General features: G+C 42.2%; 1 protein-coding gene across 6 annotated transcripts in view; it reads left to right on the top strand.

The window, feature by feature from the left end:
• The window catches only part of DENND1A (DENN domain containing 1A), an 851,690-nt gene that overhangs the window by 241,271 nt on the left and 586,455 nt on the right, over positions 1-23,964 (top strand). For all 6 annotated transcript variants that reach the window (XM_077283539.1, XM_077283536.1, XM_077283537.1 and 3 more), the window contains 2 exons: positions 18,933-18,982; positions 23,744-23,863. In XM_077283539.1, coding sequence (XP_077139654.1) covers positions 18,933-18,982; positions 23,744-23,863 — 170 coding nt within the window. The remainder of the gene's footprint in view (positions 1-18,932; positions 18,983-23,743; positions 23,864-23,964) is intronic.

Below are 23,964 nucleotides of genomic sequence, written 5' to 3'. Positions count from 1 at the left end.
CAAGGCAGCAAGAGAGTGAAGTGTCACTGCACTTAGAAAAAATAGAGACCGTGGTGAGCTGAGAGAGAAGAGACCAACCCAGCAACCAATACAGGCATCACGGTACATTAAATAGATAGACCACCCCTTTAATATTGCTGTATAAGTTAGTAAAATAAATAAAAATACTAGCTATTTTGTAAACCTTTCCCACCCTAGCTCTAGATCTTATGCAATTTGCAGCAAGAAAAAGCAATCCTCCATCAGCGCAACCAAAAGCTCATCATAATGCATTGGTTTTTTTTCCATCTTCCCCTAAAAATAAAATCAATTTCATCTTTGCTAGCATAAATCCCTTCTGCATCCCCATGGTAGGGAGCAGAAGGGCAGCAGCATTGCTTGGCACCTAGTTGCAACTCTGAGCAAGAAGAGGTCACCTGTGAGGCTTTTTAGGGGGCCCTAAAAAGTCTCCCAGTCACAAAAGCAGAACCCACAAGACAAAAGAGATGTCAGTTCATCGGATACCTACAAGGTTATTTATATTGTCCAAGCTAATTCAGTCTAAGGACCAGGTCGATTGGCCACATCAGTTATTTACTGTATGGCTGCTTAACGTGAGGCCTGAGAACTGCCACTTGCCTGGCGGCATCCCTGACTCTTTTTTTTATCATTATTATTATTATTATTATTATTAGCCAGCCTGTTGCAAGACACATGTGACTTCACACCAGGCTGGCTAATCAATAGAAGAGCAATGATTGCCAGGAGGTAGGAAGCAGTTCTCAAAGCTGCCATCCAGTGGCCATAGGTTGCCGATGTGACTGATGTATCGGGTCCTGGATATTAATTGGCACATCTCTAGATTGGATCATATGCCATTCCTTATATGGGATCCATGGAAACAGTTAAATTAAGACTTTTTACTTGTCTCGAATAGATTTGTGTACGTCTTGGAACATGCACATGCTTGGCCAATCCTTTGTGCAACGTCCCTCTGCGATGGCCATGGGGGACAGCTTATCCCTTGTTTTGGTAATCAATAGATATCCAAGGACCATAATCTTTACTTAGAGCTATCAACTGGTAGAATTATAGGTAGGTAGATGCACTAAAACTGGCGATTCATACTTCATTCTTCTGATTTTCGCCGGAGCAAGATGCACTTTTCTAAAATTCTAAATGGTGCCCACATTTTGGGCAGTTTACAAAAGAAAGTAAAGTCTATGCTAGCTATCAGCAGGAGTAGATTTGCCCCCGTAGAGCTATAAAAAGATGATGATTTTGTTGAGGATTATTATATTTTATGAATCCAGTGGATGTTTATTTTTTTTTGTACAATCTTGCAATAAGGCAATGTCTCGATACTTGGCCTGAAGATCTTTTTATCTGAAAGTTTTGTTTTTGTAAATGATAAAATCTCTTAATGATGAAGGAACAAATGGATCCATAGCAAGTGTCTCCATCTAAAGTGCAGTGTATGATCTGTGTCCCCGGAGGGAATGACCTCTTAGTGTCACCGCTTGCTCGGGACATTCACCACCTGCCTCCTTGTCCCAAGGTTGTAGCCTGCCCATAATCAAATTGTGGCTTGACATTTGGAGCGTTCAATGCAACTGTGCTGAAACCTGCTCCGCTCAATATATTTAAGACGCAGCGTATTGATGGAAACATGGCCCTCATTGATTATGTTGGGTTCGCTGGCAAACTTTCTGAAATAAATGAGACAGGAGTGTGGTGATCAGACAGACAGAGACACCAGGACCTTCTCAAAGACTGACGTTCCCGTCTGTCTAGTCCTCGGGCTGAGTTAAGAGTTTTGTAATTCTTGCAAGTCTGTACAACTTTTATCCTCTACCATCACCTGTCAATATTTATCATGGAATATTATATATTAGTTAGTCTGCTATATTTTACATAATACATTATTACATGGTTCCTACATTGAAACGTACAGATATAATATAGCATGTGAAATAATATTTTTTTTTTACATTTCATGCTATATTATAAATTGAAATTCAATTAAATTTGTCCATTGATATTATTACCGTACATTTATATACATCCTTAGTTATATATTACCGTCTTGAAGTGAACAACGTATATCAAGGCTTATAAGGGTCTCGGATCTGTCACTAGAGTCATGCCGGTCTCTCTCATGTGAGTACATAGGGAGAGACCTGTCAATCACCTGGAGCAGGGCGGTAGAAGCTCCCTGTCGTCCTCGGACAGCTCTCCCTATGGTTCCCGAAAACTTTTAAGACTATAGGGGCAATTCATTAAGCTGCTGTTGCCAGAAATGTGGCATAAACACCTTAATAAGTCACAGTTGCAGTTGTGCAAAAATATTGTGACTTTTGTCATTTATACGCCAGTCCCGGCCAGCTACGCCAATGTGGGCATGGCATGGGCGAGACATTAGCCGGACAGAGCGTGTTCATGTCCGTCTGTCAAATACATCATAAATTTTGCCAGTGTAGTGACATAACCTAATCCACAATGGGTCTAAGGGGTGATGTTTCTCCTTATTGAGAGTGACATTCTGGAGTAAGGAGACTTAAAGGCCATGCAATGCGCTTCTGAAATATTAAATATGCAAAATTGTGTCTTCAGGATCAATATTGACTTTTAGGATTGCCACTTCCAATAGGCGCTAGCGTTCAAGCCCTCTATCTCGCTGAGGAGACAATTTGCATATTTACTCCACAAATCTACAGGTTGGTGACATTGCACGCTGTCACATCAGTGTACTCCAGCAGCGGTTTACTAAGACTGGTGTACAGTAGGTCAGTCTTAATGAATCGCCCCCTATGTGTTTGCTAAAATACGATTCAGAGTAAAACCATATATTTGATTTGGGGAACCTGGATCATGTGACAGGTTCCCTTTAATGATAACCCTGTACCTAGCATATAGGGGTTAGTAGAGGTCATGGAAATATCCATCTCAGATAGTTCTGTATTTTCGTGTAAACTTTGCACAGAACCACAGCAGCAGATAACCAGTTGTCAGCTTTTTGTGGTTACACAGTAGTACTAGCAGTGATGGTAGCCATTATCCCAATTTTCATTACACTTGATAGAAGGCAATCTGTCCTTATCAGCACACCATGCACATTCTCAGCGATGTGTCACTTACTGGGCTGCTTGCTATAGTTTTGATAAAATTACAGTTTTATCTGCGAGACATTATCACTAGAGGACTAGTTGTCTCGTGCCATGTAGTCTTTCATATTCATGATCTCTGTATAACCCTGTCTTCACCACTGAAAGGCAGCTTTCTGCCTATGCACAGTGTACACAAGATGCTGCCAATCAGTGTTTTGGGAAGGGTTATACACAACTCCACATTTAGAGAACTGCTAGATCTGCAGCAGAGAAAACACATGTTTATTAAAACAGCAGCAACAAGAAAAACAAGTGACACATTGCTGCAATCAGGGTCTCACCTACATTATGCTGCTCTCAGATTACATAGCAAAACCTGGAGACAGATTACCTTTAAGGCCCACATACACATTCGGGTCATTCCATATCAAGTGATCCAAATATGAATATTTTTTTTTACCTGACGTCTTTAGATTTTTTTTTTGTTTTTATGAAGTACAACTTTAGTTCATTACAAATTAAAACTTTTGAATTTTTTTCTTCATCAGTTCATTTTTGACAGATTTCTAAAGTTTTGAAAAAAGCGTGGATTTTGGCCTGGTATGGCTTTACATTTTTTATCATATCTCTGGCTAGAATTAAGATAAAGAGTTCTCATCATTGTTCTCAGAACGGTGCCAGCTTTCATTTGATATGTCATAAGACTATGTTTCTTTATATTTGGTTTTAGAGAAATCAAATTCAAAATTTTGATGCGCAACTGTGAAAAAAAACGTATGTTTTAAAATTGTGAAAACATGCATGTGTGTTACTTGTGTTCTTGATTATATTTGTACAGGATTCAACTTGGGACCTATCAAACTTTTATTTTTTTTTAAGCCTTGAATCATCTGATTTTATGTTTGTGTGAGTTTCTTACCTTTTTCTTTTCAAATTACAACTTATTGAATTCAACATTTAGGCTGTGTGCACACGATGCGGATTTAGTGCGGATCCGCAGCGGATTTTTCCGCGCAGAAACGCTGCAGTTCCGCAAAGTGATTTACTGCGTTTTCTGCCAGGAGATGAATTTTGTGTGGAAAATTCTGCACCCCAATCCGCAACGTGTGCACATAGCCTTATAAGCAACAATAAAGAAACACAAAAAAACAAATACCGAAGTGCCAGAATAAATACATCTTAATCATCATAACACAACTTGCTCAGCATTTTCAACTTGAATGCATTGAACAAGCCAAAAGAAAAAAGGTGATCACATCCTCAAGTGTGATGTTCTAAATACTGCCTCATCCTAATTATACAGTTACATGAAAAAGTTTGGGCACCCCTATTAATCTTAAGCTTAATGTTTTATAAAAATTGTTTTTTTTGCAACAGCTATTTCAGTTTCATATATCTAATAACTGTTGGACTCAGTAATGTTTCTGCCTTGAAATGAGGTTTATTGTACTAACAGAAAATGTGCAATCTGCATTCAAACAAAATTATGGGCACCCTTATCATTTTCTTGTTTTAAATACTCCTACCTACTTTTTACTGACTTACTAAAGCACTTTTTTTGGTTTTGTATCCTCATTGAGCTTTGAACTTCATAGCCAGGTGTATGCAATCATGAGAAAAGCTACTTAGAGTGGCCACTTGCAAGTTGTTCTCCTGTTTGAATCTCCTCTGAAGAGTGGCATCATGGACTCCTCAAAACAACTGTCAAATGATCTGAAAACAAAGATTATTCAACATAGTTGTTCAGGGGAAGGATACAAAAAGCTGTCTCAGAGATTTAACCTGTCAATCTCCACTGTGAGGAACATAGTAAGGAAATGGAAGAACACAGGTACAGTTCTTGTTAAGGCCAGAAGTGGCAGGCCAAGAAAAACATCAGAAAGGCAGAGAAGAAGAATGGTGAGATCAGTCAAGGACAATCCTCAGACCACATCCAGAGAGCTGCAGCATCAACTTGCCGCAGATGGTGTCACTGTGCATCGGTCAACTATACAACGCACTTTGCAGAAGGAGAAGCTGTATGGGAGAGTGATGCGAAAGAAGCCGTTTCTGCAAGCACGCCACAAACAGAGTCGGCTGAGGTATGCAAAAGCACATTTGGAGAAGCCAATTTCTTTTTGGAAGAAGGTCCTGTGGACTGATGAAACCAAGATTGAGTTGTTTGGTCATACAAAAAGGCGTTATGCATGGTGGCCAAAAAACACAGCATTCCAAGAAAAACACTTGCTACCCACAGTAAAATTTGGTGGAGGTTCCATCATGCTTTGGGGCTGTGTGGCCAATGCCGGCACTGGGAATCTTGTTAAATTTGAGGGACGCATGGATTCCTCTCAGTATCAGCAGATTCTTGACAATAATGTTCATGAATCAGTGACAAAGTTGAAGTTACGCAGGGGATGGATCTTTCAGCAAGACAATGATTCAAAACACCGCTCCAAATCTACTCAGGCATTCATGCAGAGGAACAATTACACTGTTCTGGAATGGCCATCCCAGTCCCCAGACCTGAATATCATTGAACATCTGTGGGATCATTTGAAAAGGGCTGTCCATGCTCGGCGACCATCAAACTTAACTGAACTGGAATTGTTTTGTAAAGAGGAATGGTCAAAAATACCTTCATCCAGGATCCAGGAACTCATTAAAAGCTACAGGATCGACTAGAGGCTGTTATTTTTGCAAAAGGAGGATCTACTAAATATTAATGTCACTTTTCTGGTGAGGTGCCCATACTTATGCACCTGTCAAATATTGTTTGAATGCAGATTGCACATTTTCTGTTAGTACAATAAACCTAATTTCAAGGTAGAAACATTACTGTGTCCAACAGTTATTAGATATATGAAACTGAAATAGCTGTTGCAAAAAAAAAACAACAATTTTTATAAAACATTAAGCTTAAGATTTATAGGGGTGCCCAAACTTTTTCATATAACTGTATGTTACAAACAAGATTAAAAGTACCAATATTTTTACCACCTATTTATACATGTAACAATTTTTTTCTATTATATCACTAAACATGTAATTTATGAAGTGTTTAAGAAGAATAGTACAGTAGTTAAATCCTCGTTCTTTAAAATATGAACTAATCATACAATTAATAGTAGTTTTTCACACTGGCCTTCTATCATCAATGTGTCCCTTCTAGTGGGTGAAATGTAATCTTGCCCATAAGCGCTAACTAGCAATGGCCGTTTCCTTTTGTGTCAGAGTATGGACGGCCTGTCGTGGTGCTCGGCTCCACCTGAGTTAATATCGGATTTGTGTTCACTTTTAAAATGTCTGGTTTTCTTGGATACACAAAGGACGGCGCTGAACCAGAAGGAGGCAAAAAAGTCAATTCTACGTCTTCATTTTCACAATTTTGGGAGAGTACAGTAGCCGCCACCAGGGCGAAATTCGAAACCGAAATCCGCACTTTTTCCGAACTTTGAAAATCAATTAAAAAAAACTATTATTTTTTTTCTTCACCTTTTGCATTATCTGACACACTATTACCAAATATGAAAATCTCAAAAGAATTAAAAATATAGAGGTAAAAATCATTGGTTCACTTGACATGGAATGACCCATTAGATGAAAGTTCGCCCAACCCACTGGTTTGAGCAGGACCAATCTACCTTCTGATGTGTATAGGAGCTTCAAGACTCTTTCCAGGCACATAATATCAAGGGAGAGAAGGATGCAGTTGGAATTTCACCTCCGGATCTTGTTCTTTTCAGAGGACATAAGACTTTCTGCTGTCTCCTTGTTGAAAGCACATGAACAATCATATGTAAGGAGTCATAAGGGGTAGTCAATCGACTCACTGCTATCTCAAGTATGTGGTTAGATATGCGCAATTCTTCCCTTTGAAAAACCTGTGTAAGCCAGCTTTATAGGTGTCTTATCGTGGTAGGAAGAATGGAAGGAACAAGGCCAAGAGGAAGACCAGCAGTTCGATGGCTTGATACTATCAAGATAATGGCGGAGAAGACCCTGGTGGACCTATCTAGGCTTGCACAAGATCGATCTTCCTACAGAGTGTTCATCAAATGGCCTGGCTCAAAATCAAACCAAAGGCTGTTAAATAAATAAATCTGTAGGTGAAACAAATGGATCCTTTTCTGTCGAGGAGAAGTCCAAGGTCCCTTCCATACACATCAGTTGGTTGGGGAGGGATGTTGGTCTGACTTTAATCTGATGTGTAATGAAGCCTTTGTTGGTTTCACCAGAGGTGGTGGTAGGAGCTGATACTTGGTCCATCTTATCTACAATTATGGAAATGACAACAAAAAAGTAAAATAACAAATAAAGCAAATAAACAGTGAAACAGTAGAGAGGTCCCTGCACTCCAAAGATTACAATCTTATAATCCTGCCTTAAGGCCCCGTCTCACATAGCGAGATCGCTAGCGAGATCGCTGCTGAGTCACAAGTTTTGTGACGCAACAGCGACCTCCATAGCGATCTCGCTATGTGTGACACGTACCAGCGATCAGGCCCCTGCTGCGAGATCGCTGGTCGTGTCAGAATGGCCTGGACCTTTTTTTGGTCGTTGAGGCCCCGCTGACATCGCTGAATCGGTGTGTGTGACAGCGATCCAGCGATGTCTTCACTGGTAACCAGGGTAAACATCGGGTTACTAAGCGCAGGGCCGCGCTTAGTAACCCGATGTTTACCCTGGTTACAAAAAAAAACAAACAGTACATACTCGCCTTTCGGTGTCCCTTGCCGTCTGCTTCCTGCTCTCACTGACTCCCGGCCGTACAGTGAGAAGTGAGAGCACAGCAGTGACGTCACCGCTGCGCTCTGCTCTCACAGTACGGCGGCTCAGTCAGAGCAGGAAGCAGACGGCAAGGGACCTGGACACCGAAAGGCGAGTATGTAGTGTTTGTTTTTTTTGGTAACCAGGGTAAACATCGGGTTACTAAGCGCGGCCCTGCGCTTAGTAACCCGATGTTTACCCTGGTTACCCGGGTGCTGCAGGGGGACTTCGGCATCGTTGAAGACAGTTTCAACGATGCCGAAGTCGTTCCCCTGATCGTTGGTCGCTGGGGAGAGCGGTCTGTGTGACAGCTCCCCAGCGACCACACAGCGACTTACCAACGATCACGGCCAGGTCATATCGCTGGTCGTGATCGTTGGTAAATCGCTTAGTGAGACGGGGCCTTTACTTTCAGTAGTGCGTCTTCTGGAGAAAAGGACACCTTCTGGGTTTGGTCAGATTAATACGCTCTCCTGGTAATGGTACTGAAGGTAACATGTCAAAGTGTGCACATTTTTTTTCAAATATTTGCAGGTCTTGGAAATTTTTGTAAGAATTGTATGTAGATAGAGCATGATTGATTGTTAGGAATATTTGTGTAAAATGCCACAGATGAAGCATCAGAATGAAGATTTAGCACATTTTCTTACTAATAACAGATTACTATGATTTTTTTTAAATAGATTTTTATGGAGCTTTTCAAAGCAAAATGCTTTAAGACTGGTGTATGGCGATATAGGTCCAGTCTGCGTTTCGCTATTCTGTGATTGCCAACGGGAACTTTCTCAGGAGCTTTTGCAGCAGATGGCCAGGCCATTGCTCCAAGTGTGCGTCAATAAGCTATGCTCCCTGTCACTGGGTCACCGGTTGTCCTTTCCTGGACTGCTTTAATAACCATCACATACCATAAACACAAGACCTACAGTTATGGAGATTCTCCGACCCATCACAATTTGGCCTTGTCACAAATGCTCAGATCCTAATATTTGCCTGTTCTTCTGGTTTCCCCATACATGAACTAAGAACTGGCTGATCACTTGCTGCCTACAATTTCCCACCTCTAGACTGGTGTCATTGTCAATCCTACAAGAGACTCATTCGGCCTTTGTTAGATCAATGGCCACGTAATGCTCCAGGAGCTTTTAGGTTCATACATTTTACAACCAGCATGATGTGAACATAGTCTAGGGTCTCTTACAGATGACCTTATTTTTGATTCGAGCGTGATCACACTCAGACCAACGTTAGTCTATGGGTCTGTGGGCATGTGCAATTTTTTCCTCTAACAGAGCCTGTCCTAGGAAAAAATGGTAGCATTTAACATTTGGATTGCGCTCGGCCATGCAAGTCAATAAGTGTCGTCCGATGATATCCAATTGCAGTAAGATTTTACCAGACTGGCAGAATGGAGAAGATGGCAAAAAAATGTTTTTTTTCTCTGATAAGAGTATGATTAGCGCAATCGACCCAATTCTCTCAGATGAAAGAAAATACTGTCGCGTGACCCTAACCTTATACTATGGAGGCTAATGAAAGTGATTGCACTCTTTCAATGTTTTTTTTTTTTACTGCACAAAAGTTATCGGCAGCACATTGTCCTGTGTAAACAGGACTAGCGCTGCCGAGAGCAATGACAGACTATACGCTCTGAACAATCGATTGCAAATTTTCCATTGTGCCTTATTTACCACGGTCGGCCTTTGTAAACGTTTTATTAAGTGATCATCAATCAGCTGTCATTGAATGCCATTGGTCGATCCGTGTAAACGTATCATACAAATAAATTATTATATACAGTACAGCAAAAAAACAAACCATGACATTACTCATTGCTGTGAACGGTCCAGCACACTTATAAGGGCACATTACTTCTCTGTACACCCTCCAGTTTGTATGTAGCTGATATACTTCACCCATAGGATTCTCTATGGGTGCACTTTATTGTATTGTACAGATTAACTTCCCAAAAAGCTTTGCTTTTACCGTGGGGAATTAATCTTTCTAATACAGAGTTATCCCGAAGAGGATCAAACGGAAGAGAAATGTAGATAGTTAGGGGCACATGATAACAACTGTCTGTAACCTAGCAGCACTTATAGAACTGTTGTTACCAAGCAGTGAAAAGCGAGTGTGCTGGGATAAGGCATTTTCTGAGCATGCTCGGGCGCTGAGTGACTTTGGTGTGCCCAAATAATATGTATGAGCCCCACGGCTGTTCAACAGCCAGAACACATGTTAGGATTGCCTAACAAACTGGAAATCCGTGCATGTGTTGCAGCTGTCGAATATCCGCGAGACATGCATTCGCGGGGACTCGAACTCTTAGTTAGCACCTGCGCATGCTCAGATAACATCTCATCCGATCACGTTGGCTCATCACTATTATCAACACTTTCTTACGTGCGCCCCGGTGTCTTTTCCCATCTCTATATATGACTCTGACACTACTATTTTTGCTCCCTGTAACAGTTTCTACGTCTGTTCTTTCTGCTAAATGTGAATTTTCGCACAACGTAAATAACGCCTAAATCAAACATTAGTGAATCATTCAAGAGGTCGATCCATTTGTAAGAATTAGCATTCACCCACTTGTGGTAATCTGAGCTCCTGAACACTTAATTAGCTTGATGCAGCATTGTGGGAGCAGAACCCCCACCACCCTACACCCACCCGCTCTCTGTGTACCCCCTAAGTGTGTAAATGCAGAGTAACGAGAGGTGAAGATTGCAAGCTGTCAAAGGAGGACTTGCTGTTCCGCCACAGAAGTGTGATGTTAAACATCTGGCTGCAGCTTCCACATCTTCAGATTACACAGTCATTCATTACACTAAAGTGTTGTTTGTCTGAGCACTTATTCCCTACAAGATATGATGGAGCTGGGGTATGGAGCCAGGAGAACAAAGTATTGGAGGGTTTATCTCCAGTGATTCGTTCAGAGTGGTGCTATCAGGTAGGTCAGGGCGAGATGAGGGCAGCGAAATACTTCTATCGCAGCTTTGTACTTGGCAGATGCAAGAGTTGAGTTGTTTTTTGACTTTTTAACTCTCATGTGTTTGGGCGTTCACTTTTTATATTGCCGTATCCAGGCTACGAATCGGTCTCGGAGCTCTTTGTTCACCTGTCTTGGCTGGAAACATCCACAATGTGTAATGCTCCTGTCATACTGCATCTGCAGCTTGCTTCAAAGTTTTCCATCGGTAGAATTTTCGGAAGGGTGTATACCACCAAGTGGCATTCAGCACACACGGGCCCCAATTCATCATGCTGTTTTCGACAGAATTCTGGCAAAAACATTCTTAAAATTTTGGAAAATAATTTGTTCAACATAAAGTTTTGAATATCTCCGCGTTCTTACACCTGCCTCAGAGAGTTCCACTTACTTTTTAGAAAGTGGGCAGAACTCGAGTGCCGAGATAAATCATGCCACAAAATTGGTAGAATTTACAATTAATGTGCACAATCCCTTGCCTGGAGTATATTTTGGGTTTTGGGGAGCGAAAGTTGAAAGATGCACCTCGTAGGCTACTTTCACACTTGCGTCGTACAAAGCACGTCGCAATGCGACGTTGTGACGTACCGACGCATACTGTGCAAGCGCCGCACAATGGGGGCAGCAGATGCAGTTTTTCAACGCATCCGCTGCCCCATTGTGAGGTACGGGGGCAGAGTTCCGGCCGCGCAGGCACGGTCGGAAAAGACGTTCTCGACACACCAAAAAACGTTACATGCAACGTTTTTTGGTGGCGACAGACCGACGCAACACGACGCAACCATCGCACGACGGTTGCGACGTGTGGCAATCTGTCGCGATCCGTCGCTAATACAAGTCTATGGAGAAAAAACGCATCCTGCAAGCACTTTTGCAGGAAGCGGTTTTTCTATAAAACGACGCATAGCGACGTGCAGTGCATGACGCTAGTGTGAAAGTAGCCTAAATGAGTTTGGCACGTCTTTCTCCAGTGCAGATTTCCTTAAGACTGGCAAACAAAACTCTTCTAATCTTGATGAATCGGAGCTGTAGGCTGTTTATTGTATATCACCAAAAGTTTGCATCTTGTATGTTCAATGGACACCAGTCAAGTGAGCCATTCTGTGGCATTGGTCACCCTTAGGTTCAGTTCACGGGCATATTTTCAGCCTGCTTGCACAACAACCACTGTTGGCAGCTCCTGCACCCAAACTTAACTTTAGGGCTCATTCAGTTTTTTCACGTACAAGAACAATGGACCAAGTTTCACCAATTATTTCCATCAGTGTCATCTGTGTTTCATCAGGGGGGGGGGGGGGGGTTGGAGTTTCCTAACCTTCTCATAGCTAAAAAACAAACCAGATCAGATGTCATCCGAGTGCGGTCTGATTTTTTTTCACGGACCCATAGACTTGCATTATTAATTTTTATAAGACACTTCGTTCAATATCGGACACATCGTCGCAATTTGCGTGGACTTCCCAGTCCGGGAAACTTCACTCACAGGCTTGTTAATGGACTCATTCACTGTTATAGGTATGAGTGCTGTCTGTAGGAAAAAAAAAAAAAAAGCGGAAAAAAAAAATCTGATGTCTCAATGATCCCTTAGACAAAAGAAAATTACGGTATACCGTGCAGTATAGTTTTTCTTCTTGTGTGTGGATTTCTTTGAATGGAATAGCACAGTCTTCTGCCCTATGTCACACAGACACAAAAAAAAACAGAATCACCAAAATATACCTGCCAAATAAAGGCAGGTGAATGGAGGGCTCATGGATCCTTTTTAAGGGGATAACACTGCAACTTTTCAGCACTAAGGTCCTGGTTGCAAATCCCACAAAGCACAACATCTACAAGGAGTTTGTAGTGGGTTTCCCCTGGGTTCTTTGGTTCCCCTCTATACTCCAAAGACCGTGATAAGGACTCTGGATTGTGAGCCCCGATGGGGACAGCGATGACAAATTCTGTGAAATGCTGTGGAATAATGGCGCTATATAAGTGAGAAAATTAAGGGGTTGTCCCATCTCAGACATTAATGGCATATGAATTGAAAATTACGTAAAAGGGAATCTGTCACCCCAAAATTGGCCTATAAACTAAGGCTACCGGCATCAGGGGCTTATCTACAGCATTCTGTAATGCTGTAGATAAGCCCCCGATGTATCCTGAAAGGTAAGAAAATCACGTTATATTATACTCACCCAGGGGCGGTCCCGGTTCGGGTCCGATGGGAGTCTCGGTCCGGGTCCGGCGCCTCCCATCTTCATGCGATCACGTCCTCTTCTTGTCTTCCTGCCGCGGCTCCTGTGCAGGCGTACTTTGTCTGCCCTGTTGAGGGCAGAGCAAAGTACTGCAGTGCGCAGGCATCGGGAAAGGTCAGAGAGGCCCATCGCCTGTGCACTGCAGTACTTTGCTCTGCCCTCAACAGGGCAAATCAGTACGCCTGCGCAGGAGCTGCGGCAGGAAGACAAGAAGAGGACGTGATCGCATGAAGATGGGAGGCGCCGTACCTGGACCGTGACTCCCATAGGACCTGAACTGGGACCGCTCCTGGGTGAGTATAATCTAACCTGTTTTTCTTATCTTTCAGGATACATCTGGGGCTTTCTGGGGCTTATCTACAGCATTACAGAATGCTGTAGATAAGCCCCTGATGCCGGTGGGCTTAGTTTATAGGTCAATTTTGGGGTGACAAGATTCCCATTAATGGCAGAAAGCAGAGACCTGCATGTCGGCAATTTTCTGTAACTTCTATACTAATAAGTGTAAAGACGTGTATGTACGACCTCTCTTTATTCTGCTTGGTGCACAGATCCCAGTAGAAAATGCATTGTGTCAGATGCAGGTCCCAGAGTTGGATCCAACTACAAGGATAGTTGTGTATATGTGCCCACCTCTTCTTCGTGGATCCATTGTCGAGATAGTTGGAGATCCCACTACTGGAACATTTATGGCTCATCCTGTGGATGCACTATGGATGTCTGAGCAACTGGAAAACCCTTGATATTTAGGCATCTGGAGCCTTCTTTCCGCACATGGAGACTTTCCGCACATGGAGACTCCCGACACATGGAGACTGCCGGCACAGTGAAGTCCTCGATATCTAAAAGACATCCATAGTTGTTTTGGGGAAATTCTTCCCATCCCTGCTATCTTGCCATGGATCAGTAGAGTTATACCAGACAATCCCTATATTACAACGTTGTGTCAACCTTATTATAATACAAACTCATCTGTATTTCCTGGCACAGGTGGTTCAGGCCAGAAACAGTTAAAGTGACCCGTTTTTCATTTCCACTCCATTGGGCAGGTTATTAGATTGATATTGCTTGTTTTGCGAACAATGGAGGCGGTTTGGGAAATAATGAAGCGAAGATCATCCATTCAGTTACCATTGATAATTCATTATTTGCCACCAGAAGAGAAGTCCCCTTTCTGGCTGATGTTTAATTTATTAGACCGGTTTCCCTTTTGCTTTAGGCGTATGTTGTGTCGTGCCCAGAAGTACTTCATCTTTGTGCTCTTTTCCATACCTCCTGGAATAAATAACTATCCCATTATCAGCCGCCACTCGTTAAACAAGAGTCATCCAGCCAGTCACATAGGAGAGCGCAGCGCTATCAGACACATTAGCTCACTTCTCCTTCACACCGTCTCAATTAGTGATGGGAAGATTCTTCTTCCTGCAAATGGATCAACACTTGATTTATGTCAAAAGGAGAAGACCACCGATATCCAGCCGGGAAGTGGTGACGTACCTGTGGGGGTCACCAACAAAACGACAAGCCCTGCTAGAAGCAATCATCATAGGTTATTTATAGAGAAAATGTCAAATTTGAGTCTTCAAGATGCGCATTGTGGACTCACCGGGAAGAGCTCCTGGCAAATATCTCAAATTTACTTAGGGCCCAGTTTACCCAGGGAAGGGCAAAATAGTTTTCACATCTATTACATCATATGTCAGTATAATTTTTTTGGCTGGATTAAATGTGGTTTTCCGGTACCCTTTTCTTTTCAGGGAAATCTAGAGACATTTTGTGAAAGTATACGTCGGGTCATCCTCCTGAGACATACCTGCGACTACACAGCAGACACATGGCTAACCAATGTCAGCCTATATTCAGACATCCAGTTTTCTGGAGTAACTACTCCTGTTGGCAAAAGCAAACTGATCATAGTTGCAAACCATGCAGCTGCTATGGGGCCTTGAAGAGAAGGGGCGAAGCTCTGGTTGGCCTTCTTATAGGATTGTGAGAATAGATGTAGAATAGTCCACAGTCCAGAAGGAAAAAGCAGAAGCAAGCCCATATGTCATACAACGAATGTGGTGGTGGTAAAATCCTACACCATAATGGCGGACCCATTGACCATTAAGAACTTAGTAAGTGCCATTGCCTGTAAGAGATGCAATGTGTTTATTTTTTATAGTCCTTTATATAATGAGTGGAGCAGACTCCTCTGCCTATTTCTTATTTTGGCTTTAAAGAGAACCTGTCACCAGGTTAAAAGTGGCCAATATTTGCTCTTATTTTATTATGGCCGCTCCCTTTTATTGTCTGTTTTTTTTTTTAATCCGTCATTCTTTAATACTTACAAACTTGATTTTTAAGGTCTGTGCCTAGAGGGCGTGGCTCACAGGATCCTCTGGGGCGTGTCTTTAGTCTGATCTGCATTATTACTCTGAGCCACGTCCCCCTGTTAAAGACCATAAAAATTAGAACAAAATAAAAAGGTTCATCTCTCTGGAACCTTATCGAGGATTAAAAAAAATTAAAAATAGGCGGAATGTTAAAGGGAACAGGGGGATTTAAAGTAACACTAAAAACTGCTACTCATGAGCTGGTTAAGCTGTTGCAGAATTTCAATAACTGCTAAAAATACTGCCACGTAGAAATGTGGAAGTTTTCATCCACTCTGCCAAGAGGGTGACCAAATCTCATATCCTCATTCATAAAGAACTGAATTATGAATTACAAAGATTCCTTATGTGTTTTTATCTGACTTATAGGGCATGTGCACACTAAGTCTTTTTGTTGAAGTTTTTGTAGTGGAAACTGAGCGGTAACTTTCCAAATCCCCCAACCAAATCTCAAAACTCCTCAAAAACCATAAGTTTGCCCTCAGTTTCTGCTCCATAAAATCAGCAAAAAGGCTCAATGTGCACTTAGCCTTACAGAGTTGCCTTTGATGTTGTTAGTTGGCTGAGCAGAAAAGCGTTATATACTCCCTCAATACACTTGTATGGAGCGTGGCCGCACCCACTAGACGGGTTCTGCCTGGGAGTGTGTATATCACATACTTCACTGCCATTGACAAGGCAGATAGCAGCGAAGCCCTGCAGCGCACAGTGCGTGTGCTGGGGGGATTCACAAGTCTGCAGTCACACAGAGTGACTGCAGACTTATCATTTTGGACTGGACAATAGCTTTAAGTAAAGACTCCTTTGTCACTTTGACTGCAAAATTGGGATTGATGCCTCACAGGAAAGCAACTTTCAAGTATCAATGTTCATGCCCCAATGCAAAATCTCCCAAAGACTGACAATCAGAGGTCTTTAATAGTATTATTCCCATATGGGCCAAAGAATCGTTTTGGGCCCCCTTAAGCTTCTTTGCCCAGGTGCGATTGTAACCCCTGAAGCCAAAATAGTTGCACCCCTGGTAGACCCTTTTTATATAACTTTTGTATGCAAATTGCCTCTTCAGAGAGCAAGAGAACTAGAACTCTAGTGCCACCTACAGGAAGTAGCAATCCTAAAAGTCAATATCGACCCTTTAACGAGCCTTGTCACATGACTTAGGATAAAAGCCAAACCAGAATCTCAATTTGCAGACATGGTGTTTTGGGATATTGCCCCTCGTCAGTGCAAAGTATGAGAACTGATTTGGCCAGGTGAGATGCTTAAGACTGGGATCTAAGTGGTAACGTTTCTCCCTGTGGATAGTGACAAGCCAGGCCAGGCATATCACAGTGAGGAGACTGATATGCCTCGTATGCTCCTCTGAAAAATTAAATATGCAAATTTCCTCACCAGAGAGGAAGAGGACTCGAACTCTAGTGCCACTTCTTGAAGGTGGCAATCCTAAAAGTCAGTATCGACCCTTTAACGAGCCTTGTCATATGATTTAGGATAAAAGTCAAACCATGGTTTTAGTCCTCTTCCTCTCTGAAGAGGCAATTTGCATATTTCAATTCCCGGAGGAGCATTGCATGGCCTATAAGTCTTCTCACTCTGACATGCCAGGCCTAGCTTGTCACTCTGCACAAAGAAATTTCTATAACTTTTCCAATGATATATACCATTGCCTTGGCTGTTAGCAACTGTTCCATACAGCAGCAAAGACTGTCCTGAATTTTTGGAAACAGTCCTGGAACATGGGACATGTCCTGCGATGAAGAGGGTGGTGTTTAAGTAGACCCCACCCAAAAATATCCACTCCTGCTTAGAGTTTTGGATAGTCCCAGGGACGGATGTGAATTTCTGTGCTTTATAAACATCTGCTACTTTATGAAATATGATGCGGACATAATACAGTTTATATCGGTGGCTCACAATCATTTGATTCAGTATTCCCAATTTTTGTGAAGGTTTCTGCAAATTTCCTGCTTGAGTCAGCATGAAGGATAGGACAATAAGGAGGCGAGCAGTGATGAGCGAGCGCAGTCACTTTGATGCTGTTGTAAGCTCTGCTGTCACTTGCTCTGTGCTCCTTTGTGACACGTTGCTCCGCTTCGATCCCCGAGCCCTGGTTTCTAGGTAACAGGCACCAGCGCTGGCAGTCGCACAGGGTTGGTTTTGTTTCCCGCACCCCATATGCTGCGGCTGGTGACTATCCCTTGAGGGGCAATCCCTCTCAGCAGATTTCACATTTTTGCTCTCTGATTAATTCCTCCTTATTGTTACAGTCCTTCTTGTATTCGTTATTTTGCATTTGTGATAAAGTGGAGTAAAGCAAAACTGTTACCGATTGCCTAATGTGTTATTATTATTTGTCGCCTCCTGTGGGGTCATTCACATATTTTATAGGTTTTACCCTTTTATTGGAGAGGGGTTTAGCTTGTCTTATGTGAAAATCCATCCTTGCTCTTTGCAAACCAACCACTTTTATTTTTTATCCCAAAACTTGTTGTTCTTGATGTATAAAAATGTGCAGGCCGTTCTATATGTTCTCTTACAAAAAGGTTGATTTAGCAGATTGCATAGCTCTTAGTAATACTGTGAGTTTATGTAGCACATTTGCGAACAGCACAGTCCGAACAATCACATTATCAGTTTTACTTGTGCTATAGACTTTTCTCAAGTCTGTCCGTCTTTTAAAGAGAAGCTGCAGCCAGATTTCACCCCCCCAAACTATTTACATAAACATGTAAGTCCAGCAATAGCTTTACATGGCCAGTCCGTTCCTTTATTCCTGACAACTCAGCATTTGAATTGATGTGCAAATGAGACTGAAGAGCTATGGTAGATCTGAAGCCTCTGTCACTGCAGCTCTATTCCCCGCCTCCTGCTTGGCTTTTGCTCATTTCTCTGAAGTCACACAGCATAGAGGCTGCCAGTCAAGCAGAAGGAGGCGGTACAGGGTATGGAATAGAGCTGGAGTGACAGAGGCTTCAGATCTACTCAAAGCTCTTCAGACTCATTTGCATATCAAATGCTAATTTCTTAGTAATGGAAGAACGGACTGGACCTGTCCTTTGCCTGAAATCACACAGCATAGAGGCTGTCGGTCAAGCAGGAGGAGGTAGCGCTGGGCAGGACATAGAGCTGGAGTGACAGAGGCTTCAGGTCTGCACTAGCTCTTCATTTCATTTGGATATGAATTAAAATGCTGGTTTCTTAGTAATGGAAGATCGGAATGGCCATGTCCAAGTAATCTTGGACTTGTCTTTGAAACAGCTTCTTGATCATATAAGTTTGGGTGTGTGAAATCCTTACAACAGATTCCACTTAAGACACAGAGGCATAAAATAAACTCATTTTACCTAGTCTATATTGTTTTATTAGTGCCCTGCATATACTCCTAATAATTTAACTTTCTTTAAAAAAAAAAAAAGTTGTGTATCCCCGTTAACACCACAGGCAACATAGATGCAACATTTTTTGATGACTGTTCTTTTCTTCTTTGCAGGAAGTCCTCCAGACTGTCACCAAATTTTGCTTCCCGTTTTCCGCAGACAGGTAGACCTTTCTATTATTTTTAATCTGTTTTTTTGAAGAATCGTATAGTACTTACTTGATTATTGTACTTTATAGCTTATACCATTTTTTTCAAACTATCTGATTTACCCAGCTTAGTATCAATAGAAAGAAATATATCCTCCTTTTAGATTGGAACAGTACCATTACTGGCGCAGGGGTTCTGAAGTTGTCATTATTAAGAAATAATTGCTTTAAAGGGATTCCATTTTTACATATGGACTGAGTAAGAGCTTGACCCTATTGGAAATTATATCATTTTTCGTTGAGATTTCATGTACCATTCATGAAAAATTTAGCATAGAAGCCGTATGCAGAAAAATCTGTGAGTGCACTGTGGGTGTGTCAGTTCACGTGAACAGCATTTTCCATGTGAATGACATGCCCCCTGTGCAATTTCAGCCTAATTTTCATATGGATTCTAAGCTAGATTTCTCATGACAGGCACATCAGATCTCTACAGAAAAAGATACCATGTTTATTCAGGGCCATGTGACTTTTTTCAAATGCAAAAACATGCTGGCAGGTGCCCTTTAATTAGTGGGATGAAAATTGTAAATTGAAACCAGAAACTAATATTTGGTCCCATAGCTCCCAACATATCATCCAATATGAGACAATAATAATAATAAGCAAATCATCAGATGACATTCTGCTCCTGTCAGCTGACAACAGCCGTTGTTCTGAGGATGCACCCTCCTGTGATAGTATAAGCCACCATTCTACTGTTAATGTGTGTCTATGTAGATGCCATTGCTCTGTCTATGTAGATTACATGATGCTGTGTCTATGATATGTAGATTCCATGATCCTGTGTCTATGTAAATGCCATGGCTCTGTGTCTGTGCGGATGCCATGGCTCTGTGTCTGTGCGGATGCCATGGCTCTGTGTCTATGTAGATGCCATGGCTCTGTGTCTATGATATGTAGATTCCATGATCCTGTGTCTATGTAGATTCCATGATGCTGTGTCTGTGCAGATGCCATGATGCCATGGCTCTGTGTCTATGTAGATGTCATGGCTCTATGTCTTTGTAGATACCATGGCTCTGTGCCTATGCAGAAGCCATGGTTCTGCCTCTATACAGATGCCATGGCTCTGCCTATATACAGATGCCATGGCTCTGTGTCTTTGCAGATGCCATGGCTCCCAGTCTATGCAGATGCCATGGCTCTGAGTCTGTGCGGATGCCATGGCTCTGTGTCTGTGCAGATGCCATGGTTCTGCCTCTATACAGATGCCATGGCTCTGTGTCTGTGTGGATGCAATGGCTCTTTGTCTACGTGGATGCCATGGTTCTGTATCTATGTAGATGCCATGGCTTCTAGTCTATGCAGATGCCATGGCTCTGTGTCTGTGCGGATGCCATGGCTCTGAGTCTGTGCAGATGCCATGGCTCTGAGTCTGTGCGGATGCCATGGCTCTGTGTCTGTGCAGATGCCATGGCTCTGAGTCTGTGCGGATGCCATGGCTCTGTGTCTCTGCAGATGCCATGGTTCTGCCTCTATACAGATGCCATGGCTCTGTGTCTGTGTGGATGCCATGGCTCTGTGTCTGTGCAGATGCAATGGCTCTTTGTCTACGTGGATGCCATGGTTCTGTATCTATGTAGATGCCATGGCTCCCAGTCTATGCAGATGCCATGGCTCTGTGTCTGTGCGGATGCCATGGCTCTGAGTCTGTGCGGATGCCATGGCTCTGTGTCTGTGCAGATGCCATGGTTCTGCCTCTATACAGATGCCATGGCTCTGTGGGGCTGTGCGGATGCCATGGCTCTGTGTCTGTGCAGATGCCATGGCTCTGTGTCTGTGCAGATGCCATGGCTCTGTGTCTGTGCAGATGCCATGGCTCTGAGTCTGTGCGGATGCCATGGCTCTGTGTCTCTGCAGATGCCATGGTTCTGCCTCTATACAGATGCCATGGCTCTGTGTCTGTGTGGATGCCATGGCTCTGTGTCTGTGCAGATGCAATGGCTCTTTGTCTACGTGGATGCCATGGTTCTGTATCTATGTAGATGCCATGGCTCCCAGTCTATGCAGATGCCATGGCTCTGTGTCTGTGTATATGCCATGGCTTTGTGCTTGACCTCATATGCCACGTAGCACTGGAAGTGGCTGAAATTGCTAAAACCTCTCATTAAAATTGAAAACCACAGTCTTGGTCTTGCCTCTCTTATACCCCAAAAGTGTGTGAGTCTAACAGAGTTTACCAAAAAGATTTGTGGGACACTGGCCAGTGTCCACATTGCTCCTCCATGGCAGTCGGAATGGGACAAAGTTCCTCAGCCAGCATTTGAGTATCTGCAACCAGGGCACCTTTTGATGTAATTCGACTACTGGCCTAAATAGTCCACGCTGCCCTGGTCCAGCTGCCACGGAGTATCGACCTGGACACTGGACCAAGGTCCTACAAATCTTTTTGGTGAACTTTGATATAAAAACTTAACCAGTGACATGGGCCTAGTATGTAAAAAAAAGAAAACAAGTATAAATATCTATGGCATCATGTACAGAAATGACTTTTGGGCATTATTGTTCGATTTTCGTTTATTGGTTTCTATGAAACATATGCAGAAAAAATAGGAGCAGAACCAAATAATGACAGTGTCAGATCTCTCCAGACCAATGACGTCGGCACCCATCAGACCTCAGTGACTATAATTGGGTCTGTATAGGTACCATAACTACTGGACTAAGCTGCATAGCATACTGTGCCATATTGTCCGCCGTGTTTAACAGAATCTGTGAAATAAGCTACAAATTTATGTAAAAATGTCTAATTTACAAAGTGCTCGTGAGAATTTTTAATCGTAGTACCCAAAACGTTTCGGTCCTATGTCAGGACCTTCATCAGTTACGTACTAGTAGTAAAATTATTGGAGGTGATGACAATGATGTCAAAAAGGCACAGCATAATCTGCGTCTGTTACTGCGCAGATAGTAATTTGGTAAATAGAGTAAACTCATATAGCTGGAATGTGCTAGTGTCCGGACGCGGTGTCCCCCGCTCGTCTCACGAGAGACGAGATTAAGTTGCATATGTATGCTGTGATAGGAATGGCAGACCATTCGGAATAATCCAGAAAAGCAAAAAAAAGGAAAACGCTGAACATGAGGTCATAATTAAGTCAAAAACATGAATGGAGAAGTAGAAAAATCTTTATTATTAAGTGATAGGCAACATATGGCACAACAAATGCCGCTGCCCACACTGTATAAAATATATGAATGAATAAATCCCAAAAAAATATTAAAATGGCGCACACACTTGGATCCTGGACCACCGTGGTAGTATGCCGTTGATTTATTATCATTTATTACCTGGCGGTCTTTCCTCTACCTATTTATACCTCTCATACTTGGCCCTCATATTGCCTACTGATGTGTAACACCTACGGACCATCAGCCATTCATATACCTAGTGTTTCACTGCCTGCTACTACTCGTCGTACAGTGAACCTCCTGGCTCATTAGCCTCTGTATCCTCGATATACAGCAGTGATCCTAGCAAAATGTATATCTCACTTCCTGTAATAATATACTTGACATTTTTTGCCGTCTTACACTGTAGGACTTAGGGCCATGGTATACATTCTGTACTTGGTTGGGCTATGTTAGCTTTTTCTTGGTAACACATGATTAATTGACCGATTAATGTACCCTGGATCCTTGGTGGTTCAGATTGTGCCATTTTAATACTTTTTATGTATTTATTTATTCATTCATGTATTTTATATAGTATGGGCACCCACTTTTGTTGTGCCATATGTTGCCTATTACTTAATAATAAAGATTTTACTACTTCTCCATTGACGGTTTTTACTTAATTATGACCTCATGATCGGCGTTTCCTTTTTTTGGTTTTTCCCTTCCTGTGATAAGCAGCTCACTGTCTATATACAATGTACACAGTGAGCCTGGTGTGGGCGGGGTTAGCTGTGGTATGGGTGGGGTTAGCTGTGGTGTGGGCAGGGTTAGCTGTGGTGTGGGCGTGGTTAGCTGTGGTATGGGCGGGGTTAGCTTCCTCACCTCTGCTGCATTGCTAAATCTAAGATCCCTGATAATTTACTGGGTGCAGCCATTCTGAAACTAAGTGATTTATTGCTGGATTAAGGGTCTCATTGCCTACATCATGCTGCTCTCAGATGAGGCAGCAAAAACCTGCTGGCAGATTCTCTTTAGACGTGTAGACCCCTTTCTTACTAAAAACCAGAGTTTCATATTCCGTCATGTTTTATATTTGTGTGTATAAAATATGAAAATCCACCCAGGTAATCCTCTGTTATGTGCGGCACACAGACCGGTGACACTTGTAGTTCTTGGACACTTTCAGTCTGACTCCATCACTTAAAATTACTATAGATCAGGATGCTTTGTGGCTTTATATAAAAGAAGGAATTAAAGGGTGTAAAAGTTTGTAGTAATAAAAGTGATTGCTTTCTCAAATATTGAACACAATTAACCTGTGTGGAACACTTTAAAAAAATACATAAATTAAATAATAATAATAATTATAATAATAAATACATGTGTTTATGCACAAATATGTGTATATGTATATGTATGTATGTATATATATATATATATATATATATATATATATATATATATATATATATATAAATAAATATATACATACACATACACACACACACTCACATATCCATATATATAAAATATATTTCTTGCGTACATGTTGTACATTTGGGGGTTTATATCTCATGTGTCTTCTTCCTTTTTCAGCCTCTCGGCCAGCCAAGTCGGGCAAAACTTTACATTTGTGCTGACTGACATTGACAGCAAGCATAGGTTTGGCTTCTGCCGGTTATCTTCAGGCGCTAAAAGCTGCTTTTGTATCTTAAGGTAAGGCCAGCTGTGTCCGTGCGCTGTACATGTCATGTCTACAACGTTGCAGCTCATTTATCATCAGGATGAGTATCGGAGTCTGCCTCTGTGATAGATTC

This window comes from Ranitomeya variabilis, chromosome 2, assembly GCF_051348905.1.
Source record: "Ranitomeya variabilis isolate aRanVar5 chromosome 2, aRanVar5.hap1, whole genome shotgun sequence".
NCBI classification, from domain to species: Eukaryota; Metazoa; Chordata; class Amphibia; order Anura; family Dendrobatidae; genus Ranitomeya; species Ranitomeya variabilis.
Note: the sequence above shows the minus strand (reverse complement) of the source record. Positions and strands in the feature narration are given on the sequence as shown.